Source organism: Sinocyclocheilus grahami, unplaced genomic scaffold (assembly GCF_001515645.1).
Source record: "Sinocyclocheilus grahami isolate Dianchi unplaced genomic scaffold, SAMN03320097.WGS_v1.1 scaffold782.1, whole genome shotgun sequence".
Taxonomy (NCBI): Eukaryota; Metazoa; Chordata; class Actinopteri; order Cypriniformes; family Cyprinidae; genus Sinocyclocheilus; species Sinocyclocheilus grahami.
Genome location: NW_015505961.1, coordinates 312442 through 335846, shown reverse-complemented (window position 1 = coordinate 335846; position 23405 = coordinate 312442). Strand labels below are relative to the sequence as shown.

Genomic DNA, 23405 nt, shown 5'->3' with positions numbered 1-23405 from the left:
TATCAGATAGATAGATATATAGAAGGAACGGACGATAGATAGATAGATAGATAGATAGATAGATAGATAGATAGATAGATAGATAGAAGGAACAAACGGACGATAGATAGATAGATAGATATTTAGACAGATAGACAAATCTTTAGACAAACTGACAGATATTTAGATGTCTAGACAGACAGACGCAACAATAATTGTAAAATGTGCAGAAGCTAAATAAGAATTTTAATGCGATTCTGCCTCGTAAGCACTGAAAATGCACATAGTTTAGAGGTAAATTAATCAGATAGAAGTGAAACATGGCTCAGCATGAGTGTTGTCCTCTTCCTCTGAGCCGTGACTCTACAGACAGCAGGTGAAGATGTATTTTTGGAGAGATTTGATGCCCCTCTGTCCTGTATTTTGCCCCCTACAGTGACAGCGGGTGGTGCGGGTTTACAGCTGTCTGTCTCTTCATAACTCACAGCACAGACAAATCAATAACCATCTTTCACCCGCCCCGTCTTATAAAGCGCTGATTGTTTGTGGCTGCTTTCTTTCATACTTTATTGCTTTTGCTCTTTGTGCTCGCGAGTGTACACTTTCACAACAAACAAACAAACACAAAACAACATCTCGCCATCAAACCAGAACACTCTGAAATGAAACACCGGCCTGAAATGTTCTAGAAACATTCATATTGTAAAAACATATCTAACTTTTAACATCTTTTTCTTCAGTGGAAAATATGTCATCAGACATTTACCCAGGGTGCAAAGTTTCTTTTGTTCTCCTGAACGCCATGTGATAACAATTGCTGAATATTGTAATTTAATAACTTGCATTGTCATAAATTGGGCCTCATTCAAGAAGCTAGTAAAACAAATGTACAAATCGTTTCTAAAACTTTTTTTCCATAAATTAACCAATAATTTTCACCAATTTAAAAAATAACATACAAATTTACATACTTTTTTTTTGCTTTACATCTTATGAAGTTCACTCATGAAACAATGAAATGTCACAGATTTAAATTTACATAGGATGTTTTTTACAAACAATTCTACAAACGTCATTCGATTTAACGACTACAAATTGTATGGTCATTTATGAAACTAGCAAGACAATTTTGCGTACATTTTTCATAAAACTATTCTAATGCAAATTCAAAAACTTAAGCAAGAATGTTTTTACGAATGTCATTAAAATTTTTTTATGGACATTATTCGATTATATGGACAAAAAAAACATGTAATTCAAGAGCAGCTTTATGAACAATTTAAAAATTGTCTAATTAAAATTTGAACATCATTAGATTTTTCGTACATTATTTCAAATATAATTTTTGAAACATGAGGAAAAACGAGTTTCTGTGCATGCAAGAATAGCTCCATAAACATTTTCATAAGTCATCTGATGTCATTAAGAACTTTCAAAATGAATTAATGCAAATTTTTAGATAGATAGATAGAAGGAACAAACGGACGATAGATAGATAGATAGATATTTAGACAGATAGACAAATCTTTAGACAAACTGACAGATATTTAGATGTCTAGACAGACAGACGCAACAATAATTGTAAAATGTGCAGAAGCTAAATAAGAATTTTAATGCGATTCTGCCTCGTAAGCACTGAAAATGCACATAGTTTAGAGGTAAATTAATCAGATAGAAGTGAAACATGGCTCAGCATGAGTGTTGTCCTCTTCCTCTGAGCCGTGACTCTACAGACAGCAGGTGAAGATGTATTTTTGGAGAGATTTGATGCCCCTCTGTCCTGTATTTTGCCCCCTACAGTGACAGCGGGTGGTGCGGGTTTACAGCTGTCTGTCTCTTCATAACTCACAGCACAGACAAATCAATAACCATCTTTCACCCGCCCCGTCTTATAAAGCGCTGATTGTTTGTGGCTGCTTTCTTTCATACTTTATTGCTTTTGCTCTTTGTGCTCGCGAGTGTACACTTTCACAACAAACAAACAAACACAAAACAACATCTCGCCATCAAACCAGAACACTCTGAAATGAAACACCGGCCTGAAATGTTCTAGAAACATTCATATTGTAAAAACATATCTAACTTTTAACATCTTTTTCTTCAGTGGAAAATATGTCATCAGACATTTACCCAGGGTGCAAAGTTTCTTTTGTTCTCCTGAACGCCATGTGATAACAATTGCTGAATATTGTAATTTAATAACTTGCATTGTCATAAATTGGGCCTCATTCAAGAAGCTAGTAAAACAAATGTACAAATCGTTTCTAAAACTTTTTTTCCATAAATTAACCAATAATTTTCACCAATTTAAAAAATAACATACAAATTTACATACTTTTTTTTTGCTTTACATCTTATGAAGTTCACTCATGAAACAATGAAATGTCACAGATTTAAATTTACATAGGATGTTTTTTACAAACAATTCTACAAACGTCATTCGATTTAACGACTACAAATTGTATGGTCATTTATGAAACTAGCAAGACAATTTTGCGTACATTTTTCATAAAACTATTCTAATGCAAATTCAAAAACTTAAGCAAGAATGTTTTTACGAATGTCATTAAATTTTTTTTATGGACATTATTCGATTATATGGACAAAAAAAACATGTAATTCAAGAGCAGCTTTATGAACAATTTAAAAATTGTCTAATTAAAATTTGAACATCATTAGATTTTTCGTACATTATTTCAAATATAATTTTTGAAACATGAGGAAAAACGAGTTTCTGTGCATGCAAGAATAGCTCCATAAACATTTTCATAAGTCATCTGATGTCATTAAGAACTTTCAAAATGAATTAATGCAAATTTTTTGGAACATTATACTAACAAAAATGTCTGCATTAAATTCAATGAATTATGCATGAATAGTTTATGAACATCATTGATTTTACTGGCATTATTACAAACTACATAAAAAAAAAAACAAGCAAAACATGCAATTTAACAATAGCTTTACGAACAATTTAAAAATATCATTTGATTTTACGACGGTCATTGCGATCGCTATCTATGCATGAGGAGCAAAACGAATTCAGGTAAATCTTTTATAAAAAGTTATTTTTGGATAAATTGCCGCATTCAATTTATGCACATTTTACGCAAAGTTGTAAGAACACCATCAGACTTTTAGTACGTTATTGCAAATGTAATTTTTGACGATTAGAAAAACTATTTTCAGTGTATGCAAGAATGGCTTTATAAACTAATTTACAAAAAATGTCATTACGAACTTAATTTGAAACATGAGCAAAATTAATTCATACATTTTTCGTAAAACTATTCTAATGCAAATTTCTGCATTAAATTCAATGAACTATGCAAGAACACTTTACAAACATTCCATTTTACGGACATTATTACAAACTACATTTAAAAAACACGTCGCTCTACGAACAACTTAAAAATATTATGAATAACCTTAAAATCATAATATTTTGCAAGTTATTTTGAATATATTTAACAAAAACGTTTCTGTGCATGCAAGAATGGCTTTATGAATGTCATTTTAAGGACGTCATTATGAAATTAATTCGCAACATGAGCAAAACAAATTCATGAAAATCTTTTGTAAATCCGATCTTACATAAAATGTTACACTGAAATGTAATTTATTAATATATGATTATTAATCATGTTTTTCGAACAAATTACACAGAAATCTGCTTGAGTTTCATGAATGAGGCCCAAATATTAAGTATTAATTTAAATTTCATACTTAAAGTATATTGCGTTTACTGTTTATCGTTAATAACGTCATGAAAGCAGTACTCACCCTCGTCGCTGGAAGCTTCCTGTTTGACTATGGAGTGAGGAGAGCGCATGGGCGGCTTGCTGAATGGATGTCTTCGACTCTTCTTTACCTCAACTTTCTTCTTCAGCTTCGTGAAGGGACTTGGCTGAGAACAAAACCATTTAACGATAATTTACCTCAACGTTTAAAATCCCCTAAAAACCCTTTTGGGATCAGAGACAGCGCTGACCTGCAGGCCGGGAGCGGCTCCATTACTCTCAATGTCGCTGGAAGCGAAATGCTCAAACACCTGCTGGAAGGAGAGCTCGTCGGGATGCTTTGGCTTCTTCTTTTTCTTCTTCTTCTTCTTCTCCTCCTCTCTGTTTTCCGGCGGAGGATCCTGGGAATCTGTTTTTCCGTCTTCACCGGCTGAACAACAACAAAGATGGAGAAATGGCAAGCAAAAACCATCACACGTTCAGTAATAACAAGGCGTGTTACTATGTGGTTGCTAGGGTTTGTGGGGTGGTTTCTATATGTTAAAAGTTCACTCCCTTTCACCTTCTTCCCGAAGCGCCGCTTCCGCCTGCTCCTGCTCCTCCCTCTCCAGCGCCTCCAGCGTGAGGAGCGCCTCCCGCGCCATGCGCTCGTCCCTTTGCTGACGTCGCTGCTGCTCGCGCTCCTCCACCTTATGTAGATACTCACTCATATCCAGCTCCACTCCCTCCTCCGCCAGGACCTTCACCTCCTCCAGCTTCAGACGCCGGAACTGTTTCATCCTCGCCTGAGCTCTACGGAAAAAAAAACAACGCAAACGGATAACAAAATTATTTTAACTCACACATTTCCCACTTCATAGTTTTTATTTATTATGATTTGAACTGTAATGGTCAAAAGTCAATAAAAACTTTGTTGGAGCTCTACAAAAAACCACGCTAATGGATAAACTTTTATTTTAAACAAAACGTTTCCTGCTTGATACTTTTTATTTATTACAATTTAGGTAACAGGTCAATAAAAACTTTGCCTAAGCTCTACGAAAAAAAGACAACGACAACGCAAACACAAATTAGTATTAAAAATAAAAATTTGTTAAAAAAGTATTACGATTCGAAAATTAAAGGCAAAATGTCAATTAAAAACCTTGCAGAGGTCTACAAAAAACATTGCAAATGGATAAACCTTTATTTTAAACAAAATGTTTCCTGCTTGATACTTTTTATTTATTACAATTCAAGCTAATTTTACAATTCAGCTAACAGGTCAATAAAAACTTTGCCTAAGCTCTACGAAAAAAACAACGACAACGCAAACACAACATTTTCCCACTTCATAGATTTATGTATTACGATTCGAAAATTAAAGGTGAAATGCCAATGAACATTGCAAATGGATAAACTTTTATTTAAAACCAAATGTTATCCCATTTGATAGCTTTTATTTGTTGTGATACGAACAGTAAAGGTCAAAGGTTAATAAAAACTTTGCCTAAGCGCTATAAAAAAAAAACAATGCAAATAGATCAACTTTTATTTCAATCCAAACGTTTCCTGCTTCGTAGTTTTTTTGTTACGATACTAACAGTAAAAGCTCTACAAAAAAGCAACAAACGGATAACAAACGTTTATTTCAACCCAAAAACTTTTCGCTTGATAGTTTTTTTATTTATTACAATTCGAACAGTAAAGGTTGATAAAAATTTTGCCTAAGCACTTCAAAAAAAACAAAAAACAACACAATGAATAATGAACTTTTATTTCAACCCAAACGTTTCCCTCTTGATAGTTTTTATTTGTTACGATTCAAAATGAATTAAAATCATTCAAATGAAACCATGATGTTTTTCCACCGGAAACAACTTTGCGTGAGCTCTATGAAGAACAAACAAAATGGATAACTTTTATTTCAAACCAAGTTTTCTGACTTGATAAAATTCTATTTATTACAATTCTAACAATAAAAATAATTTCACATCCATGGCAAATTTTCGCAGAGACATTGTTAAAACGAAACATTTTTTGACCAGTAACAAAAAAAATACCATAAATTAAATTTTTTTCTGTATTACAATAGCTGTACTATTACTATATCTTAGTGCTGGGAGGTATGACCAAAAATTTATATCAAGGTATTTTTCAAAATTATACCGACAGCTTCAGTTTCTGAACTTTCACGCTTAGTAACACATACAGCTGTTCCCTCACCGCAGTGCAACAGTGAAAAGGGACCCCTTTCAAACAGTGTCGTTCCGAACGTTGTTTAAGCGACATACACATTGCGGTATTTTAAAAATTAATATCATAACAAAAATAAACACCGGTATTCGGTATGAACCGTTATACCGCCCAGCACTACTATATCTGACCATAAACGTCATTGTAACGTGTCATTCCTTCATCACGCTAATCTCGACTTTTTACTTTTATCATTCCAATAAGATACTATGAGCAATTTAACAATGTTTTGCGTTTTGCATTAAAAGCACATTGTATACTCACTACTTACGAAAATTTTCGTGGTGACATGTTAAAACAAGGAAAACAAGTTTCCACAAAGCATGCTTTTTTTTTTTCAGGGGACTGACGAAAATTAGTTTCTAAAATCAACAATAAAGGCCAACTAGCAGATTTTTGCCACAACAAAATAAAACACTGAAAATTGTGGGCACCTGCGCAGGAGCTTCTCTCTGTACGTGACTCTGGTATTCCTCCAGTGCTCCAGCTTGGAGCTGGTGAGGCTCGTGGGTTTCAGGTGGTCCAGGACCGTGTTGTCTTTCCCCTGTTTCCACAGCTCGTAGCGGTCAGGCTGCAGACAGCGAACGAAGACGTCCATGGAGATCTTCACCATGTCCTTACGGCACGTACACTGCACAAAACGAGAACCAACAACTTTAAAGTCAACAATTGTAAAACAGTTCAGACTGCATGATATATGATGTGACACAATGACGGCCAATCAGAATGAATTTAAAGTTTAGTGCACAACTATGTGGAGTGATATTGTAGACCAATGAGATTCCAGGGAGGGCGGGGCTAATCAGCACAAAAAAATGTGTATTTATTTATTTCTTTGTATTATTGTATAGTATATATTTTTTTATGTATTTATTTTAATTTATATTGCATTATATTATTCAGGTTAAACATACACTTTTGCACGCATTTTTCTTTTTGGCCTTCAGTTTTGAGATTAAAAGAACAATCTAGAGTAATATAATTTAAAATGCGTTAAATATTTATTAATATTACATATTTAAAATATTAATGTATTAATAATGATGAATAAATATTAACAATTAATTGAATATTAATACACATTCATTATTATAAAATAAAATACTATAAAAATTAATACTACGCAAGTTAAAAATAAATATATCTAACACACAAATATATAAATTAATATATTTAAATTAAAAGAATAATACAAGGTAATCTAAATTAAAATAAAATACATTAAAAAAGAATACTACACATTAATACAAATATTTAAATTAAATAAAATTCAATGTAGATTATTTAAATACATAAGTACGTTTAAATCAATTTGCTAGGAGCTGCTTTAAAGTAAATTTGAAGTAGAATATTTCAATGACAACAAAATATTATGTGTTTTTATAATATATATGCAAATTCACAAAAAAAGGACCTTAAAAACTACAAAATATTGGGGTTCAAAAAGATGAAACTGTATAACAGATGAGAATCAAATGAACTGCATCATGGGAGTCGTGTCTGAAACAACGATTGAAAGGAAAAGGAAGGCGATGGAGACGAGACGTGATGATTAGATGAAATAAGTCTTCATGCAGGTGCGCAGACGTGAGATTATTAAATCATCAGCGCCGACGACTGGAAGGGAAAAAACACGCTTTTAATCGCAGAGATTGCGCGGCGTGGACCGAAGTGAAAAACGCACAAATCAACATCTCTCAGTCAACAGAGAGAGAGAGAGACGGATGGAAATGAAAGTCATTTTCTTGCGAGCTGCAGTTGGCTGTATTACATCGAGCCGTTATTTCCTGTGCCGCGCCGGAGCTGCTGTTCAATTACCAGAAACATTCTGCAGCTGAAGTGAAGACAAACACGGCAAACCCTGTGTGTGTGTGTGTGGGCATAATAATGGCAACAACTGCTATTCTTCACTCTGAAATGTCAATGTCTCACAGAGTAACTCCAGGGCTTGCCATATTATGCTCAGAAATGCAATTCCAGCCCGACTGGAAGGATCCGACTCCACCTGGAAAACAAGCGGTGCTGAGGAGAGGAACCAACCAAAACTAAAAGAACAATCATGCTGTGAACATTTTTCAGGAGCGTAACTGAGACTCAGCTGTTTCCAAAACACTTCTACATTTCTTTAGCAAAAATTTGTGACAATAGGCAGATACATGTGTGTGTGTGTGTGTGTGTGTGTGTGTGTGTGTGTGTGTGTGTGTGTGTGTTTCAAAATCTGTTTAAAAAATAAAAAGTATGTATTGTGATTATGCAACAATGAAAAATAAAACTGGAAAAAAGCATATAAAAAGCATATATTTATAAATATACATACAGTGGGTACGGAAAGTATTCAGACCCCCTTAAATTTTTCACTCTTTGTTATATTGCAGCCATTTGCTAAAATCATTTAAGTTTTTTTTTTCCCCTCATTAATGTACACACAGCACCCCATATTGACAGAAAAACACAGAATTGTTGACATTTTTGCAAATTTATTAAAAAAGAAAAACTGAAATATCACATGGTCCTAAGTATTCAGACCCTTTGCTGTGTTGCACATAAAAGATTCTTTAACAGGACAGAAATCAGTGTTTTGTCATGAATGTGCAGGTTTCCAGATCTCTGACTAACGAGGTGCTCCGTCAGATGCCTGTAGAAGAGGAACGGAAATAAAGAGTGGGACTGAGAGCGACGCGAGAGAGATTCAAACACAAGATCCGCTCATGAGCCTGAATTAGCCGCGCATCTGTGACCCCACATTCAGCACATCGCTAATCATTACAATACATGCAGATCACGAGAGAGAGAAGGACAAACAAAATAAAGCTAACAAGAAAAGAAGAACAGAAAAAGAACAAAAAAAAACAAAGGAAATGAAAGGAACAATCAAAACGAAAAAGAACGGATGAAAACGACAAACAAAAAGAAAAAAGTAATGAAAAGGACGCACAAAAAGAACAAACAAACAAGGACAAACAAAAAGAGAGAAAAAGAACAATCAAAAAGAAACAATAAATAGAAAGAATAAAAAAGAACAAACGAAAAGGACAAACAAAAAAATAACAAAAGAACAAAAAGGACAAACAAAAACAATGAAAAGGACAAATATAAATAAAAGAACAAATGAAAGGCAATAAACAAAAAGAAGAAACAAAAAGAAAAAGAAAAAGAAAGAACAAAAAGGACAAATGAAAAGAAACAAACAAACAAGAAAGCACAAACAAAAAGAAAAATGAAAAGAAAGAACAAATGAAAGACAAACAGAAAGAAAAAAGTAATGAAAAGGACAAACAAAAACAATCAAAAAGAAACAACAAAGAAAGATCATGAAAAGAACAAACAAAAAGAAAATGAAAAGAAAGGACAAACAAAAATAAAGAACAAACGAAAATGACAAGCAAAAAGAATAAACGAAAAGGGCAAAAGAAAATAAAAACAAACAACAAAAAGGACAAACAAACAAAAAACAATGAAAAGGACAAATAGAAAGAAAGAACAAACAAAAAGAAAAGATCAAAGAACAAAGAACAAATGAAAGGAAAGAAACAAAAAGAAAGAAACAAAAATCAAAAGAAAGAACAAAAAGGACAAATGAAAAGAAACAAACAAACAAGAAAAAGCACAAACAAAAAGAAAAATGAAAAGAAAGAACAAATGAAAGACAAACAGAAAGAAAAAAGAAATGAAAAGGACAAACAAAAAGAAAGAACAAACAAAAAGAAAATGAAAAGAAAGCACAAACAAAAATAAAGAACGAAAATGACAAGCAAAAAGAGTAACAAATGAAAAGGGAAAATGAAAAGAAAAACAAATAAAAATGTACCCATAAGAAAGGAAAAAATGTGAAGGGATGTGAACGAGCAAACAAAAGCAGCAAATGAGAGCAAATGAAAGGATGAATGAACGAGCAAATGAATCAGGCGCAAAGCAGCAAGAATCAATGAAAGCATGTGAAATAACTAACGAAAGCACAAAAGAACAAAACACAAGAACGAATGCAGTGAACCGCTGGGTCTGTCGTCTGTCGAGCTAAACTCGCGCTCACCTGTGTGGCCATCTTGCCGTAGTCGATCCAGCGCAGGGTTGCGAAGTTCGTGGACTCGGCGCAGTTGAAGCCGTGGTTGAATCCGGCGTGATATCCGTACGGGAACGTGATCATGAACTCGCCCTCCTCCTGCGTGATCTACCACAGAAACAAAACAGCGGCAAAATCATCACAACGAGGCCACTGCGCAAAACCTACGCCATCGCTTTACGTCATCTGTGCCGATTATGGTGTAAAATCTTGTTAGTTGTACAAAATTAATTCAATAAAATACGTAAGAGGGAGATTTAGATTCTTATGCCAATGTTGCAGAACTGTAAAGAGTACAGCGTTTTATAGCGGAAAAAAATTGCTAAAATTACATACGCTAAAACGTAAAAGACAGAGAAAAAAAACAATGAATTTATTTATTTATTTATTCACTTTTTAACGGCATGCCAGCATCAAGGTTATTTTCATGGCGATCTCTGAATAAATTATACAAGGTACACAATTGAAAGAACAATTAAAAATTAAAGAAAGTACGTGAACAAATTGATAAACAAAAAAGAAACAAAACAACTTACTACTTTTATTAGCTATATATTTGATGAATACTTAAAAATAAAAAGTCAAATGAAATACAAATTGATACTTTTAAATTAAATTGACTCCTTAAAGGAACAAACTCCTTTAATTATTATAATTTAACAACTAAAATGTCAACTAAAATAATGAAATTAACTTTTAAGTTAAGTTTAATTTCATTAAAAAGTGAGGTGTTAACTGTAAAAAATGTGCAATTTTAATCGCGAAAAATAGATAAAATAATACATACACAAAAAACGAGATAAAGGATTAATAATAAACAAAAAGGAATGAAACAACCTATTTCTTTTGTTACTTCTATTGTTTGAAGTTTTAATTAATAGATAAAGAATTAAAAATTAAGTAAATTAAATAAAAAATAAAAAAACATGACAAAGAATTATGATTGTAAAAGAAAAAACTAATCAAATTAAAGAAAAATGACAAATGAACAAAAAAAAGAATAGTTTTATTATGTGTAATTTAAAAATTAATGCATGGATAATTAAAAAATACTAAATAAAAAAATAAACAAAAGCAAGAGAGAATTATGAATGTGAAAGAACAAAATGAAGGAATTAATGAAAAATTATGAACAAATTAAGGAACAAATGCATACAAATATAATACAAATAAATTAATAAACTTTAATTAATTTACATAAATAGTCAGGTATTATGGTGTAAACTCACATTAGAAAAAAAAACCGATTGCAAATTTTATATATATATATATATATATATATATATATATATATATAAATAAAAACACAAGTGTCTTTGAGAATAACGAGTTTGACTGTCAATATCTGCAGCACTTTCTTGTGAATTCTGCACGTGTGCTAATAATCATGAAGCCCTCGGCTCATCCTCACGAGACGCACGTGTCTCTGAAGATGGAAGCACTGGACGCTTAATTTTTTCCCTGCTATTGCTCCGCTACCCTACATATTATTAATTTCATCCAGCTCCACAGTCTTCTGGGCGAAGGCAACATTTAAAGGACTCAGTGAACTGTACTTTGATGAAAGAGCCAATAACTGTTGAATTAAGCTGCAAACGACACTTCAGAGGGAGAAAAGGCCGTCGCGGGAAAATCAGCCGAGACCGAGAAACACGCCGGCTTCCAGCGCTAATATCCGTAGCCATTAGCGGCTGATGGGAAAATAAATTTGCTGTGAGAAATCTTCCACCTCTCCTCTCGTTTTCTCCCTCCATTCATCGTCTCCTTTAGACCTCGGCCGCCGCCGGCCAAACGAAACGCTGGAAAGACATTTCCAGACGCTACGAGCGCAATTAAGGTGGAGGCGCGGAGCATGGCGGAGAGTTAGCCAGCCTTAGCTAATGAATATTTTCATTTCACTCCGTCGTTTTCTAGCTTTGCGATCGGTGGAGTCACGCTTCAGCATCACGCTGACGTCCATTAGAAAGAAAGTCAGATTCATTAATGCGGTTTCGAGTCATATTTCACTGCTACGTGTCTGGTGTTTCTGTAGAATTAGTCCTCGGCGTTTGTACATTTAACGAAATTAGATTAATTCCACACCTGTAGAGAACGCGATATTGAGTTATAGAGTGTCGATAACAGCTCAGACAAACATAAATTAATAAATAAATAAATATTTTAAAATCAAAAAATAAAAATTAAATAAATACATTTAAAATGCAATATAAAAATAATAAAACATTAAAGTAAAAATATTTAAAATAAATAATTACAATGAACAAACAAAAGAAAAAAATGTCAACGTGTGAATAAGCACCAAAAATAACATGAAAAAGTATAATAAAAAAATAATATGACAAAAATGGAAAAAGCAAACTAATTAATAAAATTAACTTTTAAAATAAAATGTAATTTTCATTTTTTTTAAATTACATGAGGTATCATGGTGTACATTTGCATTACAATAAAAAATCTGATTGCGAAAATATTATATGTAGAAACTATTTAATAAGTAGTTAATAACGCATTTGAATTTCCATATTCCAATTTTAGTTCCATAATGAAAAAAAACAAATTTTCATTTGAACTGAATTGAAGGAAAAAAGTAAAGTAATAAAATTAAAAAATAAATAAATAAAGTCAGGTATTATGGTGTACATTTGCATTACAAAAAAATCTGATTGTAAAAAATAGAATTTTAATAAAAAATACATTCAGAGGAATTTAGTGTAATTTTGTATATTTGCAGTACAATAAAATCTGATATTATATAAATATATTGTATATATTTAAATAAAAATATAAATAAATAATTCAATGTACAAAATGACTTTTGATTGAATTTTGCATTAATGTATTGTAAATAAAAAAATAAAGACATTTCAAATAAATAATAAAAAGCATTAATTTAAAATAAAATCTAAACCTAAACGAATATTAATATATTTATTTTATATACAAAAACAGGACTTTAAAGTCTCAAAAATCTGACCCGCAAAAAAAACAAACTTTGAAATCCCTTAAAATCAACATGAAATAATTTACAACCGATTTTACTTCCATAATGAGTGTATTTTAGAGTGTTGTTCAACAAGAAAACAGTGCATTTTGATTTCATGTTGACATTACTTTAAGGTACTTCAAAGTATAGCATCCAAGAAACATCCTATAGATTGGTATTAAGTCTAGTATTATGTTTTGTACGGTCTTAACTGTCACTATAATGGCGGAGCGGATGAGATTTAATGCATGATTCCTGGGTTTCTCCTCACACTCTCGCCGATTGTTCGCTAGCAGGAGTTTGAGCTGAAGCTCTAATAACGTCCCCAGACACACGGAGAGAGACAGACAGACAAGAAACCTGCTGAGATCAACACTTCAGCGTCTCCCTCTCCGTTTCATCTCACTCCAGCTCCACCGAGTGTCACATCGACTCAAAAGTGACAATAACATCCGTCGCATGGAGGAGCGGCGGATGCCAAAATCAGGATTGCAAGGGTTGAGTGTAACGTATAGCGGCGCTGAACTTTATCTAGCCTCATTACAGAGATTTATTCCCGGTTTAATCTCGCCGCGAGGGTCTCGGGCTCCTAACAATGGGAATTATCTGTGGAAAAGACTAATTTGCCCCGAACGGAAACGGGCAGCGGAGTAAATTGAAATGTAATCCGTGGCGCGGACGCTAGCAGGGGTCCGTGGTTGGCATATAAAGCACGTTTGTTGTGCAAATACACATAGAATTATGCGTGTAGTTTACCACCCTCGTCATCTTTGAATGCGAAGCTAAGCGCTAACGCTACAATTTCTGCCTGCAGGCGGTCTGCGACACTAGCACTGCGGCCTACATTAGCATTAGCATGCAAAACGTGTCTTCAGAGACTCCCACAACTGTGTGAAATAACTAAGTGACTAAGCTTAGCTATCTAAGATGCATTTTCTTTAAGAAAAACTATGTTCACGAAAAAGCAGGCTAGCAGGGTTCCGTGGTTGCATATAAAGCGCGTTTGTTGTGCAAATACACATACAATAATGTGTGTAGTTTACCACCCTCGTCATCTTTGAATGCGAAGCTAAGTGCTAACGCTACAATTTCTGCCTGCAGGCGGCCTGCGACATTAGCACTGCGACCTACATTAGCATTAGCATGCAAAACGTGTCTTCAGTGAAATAGCTAAGTAACTAAGCTTAGCTATCTAAGATGCATTTTATGCAAACTATGTTCACGAAAAAGCATGCGCTGTTAGAAAGGTAAATTTTGACCAGTTGATGAAAAACAAGCTTATGTGGATTCTACACATTTAAACAATTCAGATTAAGTTATCTAGAAATATTTATGGAGCAGATAAAAAAAACATATACTCGTTTATTAATCACTTATCATTTTGACTTAACTCTTTTCTTTATTTAAAGTCTGAAATGTGAGGTTTACCTTTTAATGAAACGTTTTCAAAGCTTTATTTGAACATTTCGTACATGCTATTAGATAAACTGTATTCAGTCATGTTGTCATTTAAAATCCGGACATCATTGGTAATGTTATTGTTTCAGTGATTATGCAAACAAAAAGTCATTTTATTTGTTGAAAATTTGGTGAAGGGATTTGTGTGTCAGTACTTTTTGAACATTTCCAGCACATTTTAACAATACCGTAATAATACTAATAACGTAACTTAACCGATAATTGCACTTTAGTTCGTTAGTTTTGGACACTATAATTGTGATAAGAATTTTTCATACCGTTACATCCCTAATCATCACATTTTTAAAATAATTGAAATGTATTATGCAAATTATCACATAATAGCATGAAACAAATTAATAAATTAGTTTTATTTGCTTCTTTTACTGGTGTATTAATGAAACATGAGAAGAAAAATGTTTGTATAAGTAGTTCTTGAATTGAAAATTGTCGCATTCATTTTGATGAATTTGCATTAGCGCTTCAGCATTAGCAAATGTAGCAGAGTCGGATACAAAACTGGGATATTATCGGGTCAAGCTAGACCATTCTGAAATCTTTGTTCACAAAATTTAGATAGTTTGCACTAGGGCTGTCAAAAAAAAGTGAATTTAGAATATTCGTCGAATTTAAAATAAAAATCCACATTCGAATGCAAAAACGCTGCATTCGAATTTTAGGTGTGCGTCAGGCAGTGCACGAGATGCGATGACGATGTAAGTGACGTTGCATTATAATGTTTTTGTTAGCCTATCCAGTTGAAGCCACTAAATGCGGTGCTGCTACGTTGTTCATTAAAAATATTGTGGAAAAAGATAACATTAATGCGGAGAAGATCTTGTTTATATCAAAACTGAAACCAAGCCGTTCACACAGAACACATATTTCGCACTTTTTCTAGAGGGACATCTATCACCGTTGCACTCGCATCTCGCACAAAGGAGCCACATGTTTAGAAAGCCAAGTAAAATTAATGCAAGTTTAACTTTGAAAAAAACATATCTCAAGACTTTATGGCGGGTTTTTCCCCATCCCACTGCAACTCATGTTTTTAAATGAAAAATGTACTGTGTGATTGGCTTTCGGCCCTTTGTATTAAACTATGCATACATACATGATGCTGTTTAGTTTATAGTTGTTTAAGCAATATAACTGGTTTATAAACATTATTTTAAACATTCATGTTATCTTATGCTTTGAATAAACGTGCATTAGTAGTATTGTGGCCTCAGAAGAGAAGCCAAAAGCTTTTCTTCACCCTAACTAAAATTGTGCATTTTAAATTTGAATATAATTCGAATTTTTATCATTTTTAAGTACAAAATTCGAATTTAGTTTTTCAGCCATTTTGACAGCCCTACTTTGCACGCAAAAAAACATAATTTGTTAAATGTTAACATTAAAAAACGTAAAGCTACGTGCCTTAGTGATTACAAATGAATAGATTGAATTTATGTAAATTGTTGATAAATCATCAGCTCGCTGATATAATTAAATCAGACAGATGTAAATGATATCTGATCCTCTCAGATAGCCCACCTGATCTTATGCTGATCTTTTAGGGCTTTTATAGATTTGCTCTTTGCGTCTCAGTCTATATAAATTGCACAGTTGGGCTGCTATGGATGCGCTGATCTCTATAAGTCCCATCAGATACCATTACTATGGCAACATCGAAACACACATACCGACTTATATAAACTGGACTATATTTAGATCATTACTGAATCAAACTCTAAGACATGAAGATCGCATGATGTTTCTGCAGGAAAAAAATTATTATATATAAACTGGTATTTGTAAAAAAATTTTTTAAATGTATTAGTTAATTAGAGTTATTACTAAACTATGAGAGACTATGAATAATAGTTAAAAATTCTTATTATTATTATTTAAGAGTTGGTAAAAATTTTATAAATTGACAATAGCTGCGTCTCATTTCAGAGGCTGCGTCCTCCGGAGGTCGCATTTGAAGTCTGCATACGTCACCAAGGATGTCTTATTTAAGAAAAGTAACAGTAATAAAATGGACTGTTATTCCTTGTTTATTGAAGATTCAGGACAATCACCTAGCAGTGCATTACAATAGTCCAGTCTAGAGGTCATGAATGCATGAACTAGCTTTTCTGCATCAGAAACAGGTAACATGTTTCGTAGCTTGGCAGTGTTTCTAAGATGGAAGAATGCTGTTTTTGTAACATGGGAAATATGATTTTCAAAAGACAAGTTGCTGTCTAATATAACACCCAGATTTTTGACTGTAGAGGAAGTAACAGTACATCCGTCTAGTTGCAAATTGTAATCCAAGAGATTCTGTGTACAGTTTTTTGTTGATATTTTTGTTGACAGTTTGTTGAGATATATAGTTCAGTATCATCAGCATAACAGTGGAAACTAATCCTGTATTTTCTAATAATATTACCAAGGGGCAACATGTATATCGAAAATAGCAGAGGGCCTAGGACAGATCCTTGTGGCACTCCATATTTTACTGGAATAAATATTTTACATATTTATTCCTTGTGAGATGTAAAATACTGTAATTTCTTTTTTACTTTGCAATTTTACGGTTACTTTTCTTAAATGAGTCTGCCCCAATGACGTATGCAGCCTTCAAATGCGACCTCTGGAGGACGTAGCCTCCGAAAAGGAGAAGCAGCAAATTATTTTATCCAAATGTTAATCATAGAGGTTCACAATTGACAAAATTAACACAAATTTTTTAAAAAATAAATAAAAATTAAAATCTTTGTTTAACTGGTTTCATGTTATGTGATAATCTGCATAATAAATTATAATTAAATTAATATAACAACAAATTGTAAATTAAATGTTATATCAGTAATATTTTGTTTTATTTAAAAATAATAAATACATAATAAATTATAATGTGTGAACAACTCACTCTGTCAAAGGGGATGCTGTATTTCTTCAGGATGGATGGAGAAAGGAGGGTCATCTTGTGACGGAGAAACGCGTCGCAGCCCTGAGAACTTCCTGGGAAAAAACCTGCAGAAAGCCACAAACAGCAAAAAGAGCGAGAGTAAGATGATGCCAACGGATGAAGCCCTGAAATAAACAGACTGAAGATCTTTAGAGGATATTATAGATATATAGATATAGATAGATATACATTATTAGAGTATATTATGTAATTATGTAATATATCATCAGTCTGCCTTTGTTTCTTCTTTTAACGCAGATTTAACAGATGAAAAGGACGTGGCGATGGTTAAAACCAGGCGACTGACGCGATGGAGTGTGAATTCATATTTTTATGCACGGATATACAGGAGTTTTGCATAAACCATTAATGGCATCAGGCCTCTCATAACAGAAAGCTTTAGCGCAGTTCGCCACGATTCACGTCTCGGCCGCTTCTCTGACTCTCTTCAGGACTGTTTGAGTTCAATGCAGAGGTTCTCCTTCGGTAACAGCGTGTGCTTGTGTTTCACCCAGAAATCAGGATTCATCAATTGTTCACAACTCACTTCAAGTGTTCAAACATAAAAGAATAAAATTAAGGATATTTATAAAATGTTAAAATATTTTATATACATAGTTAAAATACATGTATAAAAAGTATAAATTTGTATGAAATAGTGTTAACATTTTAAATTAAACAATATTGTTAAAAATATTTATAAAATATGTTAAAATATTTTATATAAATAAAATGCATATTTACAAATATAAATCTGAATATTTAAAAATCATATTGAATGTATATCTATGAAGAATGAAACAATATATTCAAAATAGATAAAATATGTACTTTTTATACAAATATACATTATGCAAGCACTCTTAATTTTTTTCAAAAAATATTTATAAAATCATTTACTATAAATAATAATGCAATAAAAAATAAATAAGAACAAAGTTAAGAATAATTATAAAATATAATGTTAAAATATTAAAATACATATTAAAAATAAACATGAATATGAATATTTAAAAAATGAATTTATAATTATAAAGAACAGAATAAACAATATTGTTCAATACTAACACATTTTGAATTTTTATAAACAAATATAATACAATCGTGATTCATCCATAACTTTAATTTAAATGTAGCGTTCCAAAAAATAATTATATATATTTAAGTATTTAAATCAAAAATCAATACTTAATTCAATAAAAAATATTTTATTTATTTTATTTTTTTATTTAATAAAAAATACTTTAAAATATGAATCTCGCAGACTCCTAAAGAGATGACCCGAAAATTTTCATATATAAAATATCTATATATAGCCCTATATATATATCAATAAAAGTCTTATTTCAGAATTACAAAAATGAAGTGCATTAAAGCTTGATGACAGTAAAATACAACATTAATCATCAATCAAAGGATAAAAAAACAAACAACAACAACAAAAAACGTCCAAACGAGGGCGCAAAAAGACGAGTTGTGGCGTTAAACCGCTGTTGGTGTTTGTATATACGTCTGTGACGTCTCAGCGCTGATCACTGAAAGCCCGGCGTCGTGTCGAGTGCTCGTTTAAAGCGGGGTGTTTGTTTAAGTGGGACAGGAGTTTGTGTATGTGGGTTATGGTAGCGTTTTGAAGTATAGCAGCCTCAGATCTCAGAGACGCACAAACATCTTCACATCTCATAATCCACACAACCACCGGCAGACGCCTGGGCTTTCCTAGACAACTTTCGGGAGGTGCGGAGAGGATTTTCTGCCAGCACCGTCTCGCACCTCATTCAGGATTACGGCGATGTTTTGTCTGCGTAATTTGGGGCAGGAAAAGACCCGCGGTACAGGATTTTTCCTGTCTCAGCCCGGAATCGTTCATCCGACAATGAACTTCTGCCATTATTTATTCTCGAACCTGTATGACCTTCTTCCTCCAGTAAAACATAAACTGAGAAACTTCGCAGGATTTTCCTCACACAAATTTATCGTATGATTTCAAAAGACGTGAAATACAGCGTGCGGCTCATATGCACTACTGTTATGGTGCTTTTTAGTCATTTTTCACCAAAAGGGCTTATATCTATATAAAAAAAAAAAAAGTAAGACGCTACAACGTTCCAAAAATACATTAAAGTAATAAAATTTAATTTCTATAAATGCATAAATTATATACATATCAATAAAAATAATACACATCAAAATATATCAAACTAATATAAACATATATAGACAATAAATAAACTATAAAATTAGTATAGTAAACTATAAAAACTAAAATATGTGTGTGTGTATGCATTATATATATATATATATATACACAGAAAGAGATTTATAAAGATATCTACATATTTTTATTTTATATAAATAAATACATAGGAAATTATTATATAACAGACAAACAGACAGACAGACAGACAGACAGACAGACAGACAGATAGACAGATAGACAGAGAGATAGATAGATAGATAGATAGATAGATAGAGTTTTGTTTGTATATATTATGTACTGTTAATACACAATATCATAACAGTGCATAACACTATAATAATACATATATTTATTTATTTATATATTATAGGTATTTTTGTTTGTATATATTATGTACTGTTAATACACAATATCATAACAGTGCATAATACTATAATAATACATATATTTATTTATTTATATATTATAGGTATTGTTTTAGTTTTATTGTTTATATAAAATATTAAAACTATTATTTATAGAATTTATATATTTTTTACATTTTATCCGTTCATTTCTTTTTTAAATTCACGTGTGTGTGTGTGTTGCACCAAAGAAAAAGAAAAAAAACTTTGGAACAAAACGAGAACAGGTTTCCAACATTTCTGTTTTCACTCCTTTTACTTTAAGGCTTTTATATGTAAATGACCTCTGTTTTGATCGCCTAACCTACCACGCTCCATTTCTGCATGGAGACACGCTAACGAACGGATGTGAGGTCTTACCTTGTGCCAGCCGCTCCAACCTCTTGCCGTGCTCAGGAGGAATGGCATACCTGTGGTGAGGAGGAAAAAAACCGAGATCAATTAACAGGATCAACGGAAAAAGACGAGAGGGAAAAACACTGGAGGGACGCGCAGCGAGACGCCTCTGTGAGAATCGCTGTCTGATCATCACACAGCCCTCGAAATCATAAAACACACAGAACATTTCACCCCTATTTCACATTCACCAGTCACACGCTAGTTTAAAGACAAAGTACTCAAACGTCACCGAGACAAAGCCTGGAAAATTGCTGCGCGAGAGCCAATTTATTTCAGCTAATCGGCTCAAATGCACGCAACGCTAATACAGATTGTGCTGTGCTGCTTAATTTGAAATGATTTCGCTGGAGAAGGAAACAGCACAATATCTTCTAAAGGTTCAATTCGCTTGACGTTGTTATTGACATTGTCTGTATTAGCCTAATTATTTCCTCAAGTTTCCAGAGAGCCGAAACCCTCCCGAGGCCTCGAACGTAAATGTAAATCCGGTGCATCACCCTCCCTTGGGCTCCAGCTCCAAATCACACATTCACAATGGGGGGAACGTGGCTTCAGGAGGGTTTTGAGCGGCGTCGCACTGCCCTCTACTGGCAGCAGGACGCAAAAGGGGATTTTATGGGCGAGTGGCACTTTCTAGTTAAACACAGGCCAATTTTACAGCAGTGGTTTTCTCTACACAAGCGCAGGATCGTCTGAAAGTCAACTGAATACCAAGTGGACAGATTAAAGGGTTGTGTTTGTATGCAGCTGATGGGATGTACAAGAAGAATTTGTTTTATTTTACAATGTGTTGTGGCTTTTACTGAAAAGTTATAGGAGAAAAAGTACAAGAATTATGGGGGGGGCAAAGAGGGATGGGAACTGCCTATGCACTAACCAAACGGAAACCAGTACAGGATGGAAATAAGATCTATGGAGATGGAAACTTGGATGCTATGAAAGCTGCTAGTTAGCAGCCTGTGCTTCCCATATTCATATAATTATGGAATTAGCAGTAGCACAATCTCATAATTAACTGAACTGTCTGAAATAAAATGTTCCTCCTGAATTCAATGACCCTGGACTCAAAAGTTTTGGCACATATTTTTGAAACAGTGCCATTGTGTTGGCACCTACATCTACTAGCGGCCAATCACAAAGTACTCATTCTTGCATTCAAAAACATTTAAGACCAAATTGGAGCACAATTTAAGCGCATGCAGGGATCTTGAGACTACTTAAAACTTTCATACACTGTCTTAAAACGGCACAGGACACTACAAAACAGAAGGATGCCACTAATTGGCCTCCACCTGCAACAAACATGAATGCTAATTAATTCCCACGATGACATGCATTTGTTGCATGTATTGGGAACTGCTCTGAAACACCAAAGACGGAGCCAGTGGGAAATGAAACTCTAAGGACACTGGCGGTAGTAGATTCAATTTGGCGTTTGAGGTGCCACCACAAATCAATAATAATTAGATGGCTCTTTTTCTCCTTTTCTTGCAGATAAAAGCTGGATCTGATGGGCGGCTGTAATTAGGGTATGATTGCTTCCTGCTAGCAGGAGTATCCTTACACCCCACTAACCCCACCAGATCAAGCTGACAGTAACTCTATCTGGCAACCAAAAGTTGCTTTATTCGATCTGGAACTGTCTGGGGAGGAAGGCAAATATTGATGAAAATCACACTTGGGGCACCAGAAATCAAGGTAAATCCGAGGCGCTTGACTTGGAATGACTGTAAACGCCCACTTGGAGTAAAGCCTCCAGTTTCTTTAGGTTCCTCTAGTACCACCGGAATGACGAAATGAACACAAAGCGCCTACTAAACACCATTTGAGATTTTGATACAAGGGTACTTAGGTGCCTGGGCGTATGTAAGGGACGCATCCCATTTACCTCGTTTACTGCCCATGAAACAATTCCGTACTTCACTTCCCAGATGCAATATCTCTCCAATTCCACGGCGGCAACACAAAACCCCTACCTGCCAAACGGCGTCGACGCCACCGGCAGCGTTAAGGTTTTATTTGTCATCATCTTGAAGAGGACAAGAACAAGAAAACAAGCAATAAGAATCAAGCTATCCTCTCAGCTGCAGCACTCCCTCTCTCAGCGATTATTTCCGGCAGCGTGCGCACCACTTTGGGCCACTCCGCAATCTTTAAGAATCTGACACTAGATCTCAGGAGGCGGCGAGAATTATGACTTTGATGTGAGGAGAGTTGGAGGCGAATGAAGTTAATTTCACAGTGGCTGAACAGAGGGTTAGGCAAACAGCTACCACACACACAGCATTTACCTATTTTATCTCACAATTCTGCAAGTTTATATCTCCTAATTCGGACATTATAACTTTATTCAAGTCAACAATTGTGAGTTTGTCAATTCTGAGGAAAAAAAGACCTTTATAAGTGTGGGATTATAAACTAAAAAGAAAGAATGACGAGTTGATTTTTCTTGCCAGAATTGTGAGATATAATCTCGGAATTGCAAGAAAAAAAGTCCAAATTTTGAAATAAACTCAAAAATAAATTTTTATTATTTTATTCCATGGCTTGAATAGACTGCTACATTAAAACTCTAATTTTCTGCCACCAGATAGGCTCCGTTTGCAAACTCTGAAATTGGTCTATTGGTTAACATTTTATGTGCACTTTGTATAGATTGCTCTCACAATAAATATAATATTTTAACACTCAGCATCATTAAAAATATGAATGAATAAAAAAATAATTCACTTAATAAACTTGGATTTTCAGTCCTGGAAAATACTCTACCATTTTGTGGGATCCCTGCTGTTTACTGCGAACACTTCCTACTTCAAATCACAAAACCTTTCTTCCATGAGGCAACCTATTATGCTTTTCATCTCACGCATGTTTTGAAGCCCCGATGTTGTTCATTTTACATTTTGACCAGTTTTTTAAAAAAAATTCCAAGGCACAAAACACCCTTGATTGACTACTGCTTTCCAGCTTGATTAAAAGACACACAGATGGATGAAATATCCCTCT

The 23405-nt window shown here is 33.7% G+C and overlaps 1 protein-coding gene across 1 annotated transcript in view; it reads right to left on the bottom strand.

Annotated features, from left to right (window-relative positions):
• LOC107561592 (lysine-specific demethylase 4B-like) overlaps window positions 1-23405 on the bottom strand; it is a 51636-nt gene that overhangs the window by 14204 nt on the left and 14027 nt on the right. The window contains exons 6-12 of the mRNA XM_016246064.1: window positions 20361-20410; window positions 17361-17464; window positions 9985-10122; window positions 6389-6585; window positions 4282-4511; window positions 3971-4149; window positions 3763-3886 (exon numbers count right to left, since the gene is read on the bottom strand). Coding sequence (XP_016101550.1) covers window positions 3763-3886; window positions 3971-4149; window positions 4282-4511; window positions 6389-6585; window positions 9985-10122; window positions 17361-17464; window positions 20361-20410 — 1022 coding nt within the window. The remainder of the gene's footprint in view (window positions 1-3762; window positions 3887-3970; window positions 4150-4281; window positions 4512-6388; window positions 6586-9984; window positions 10123-17360; window positions 17465-20360; window positions 20411-23405) is intronic.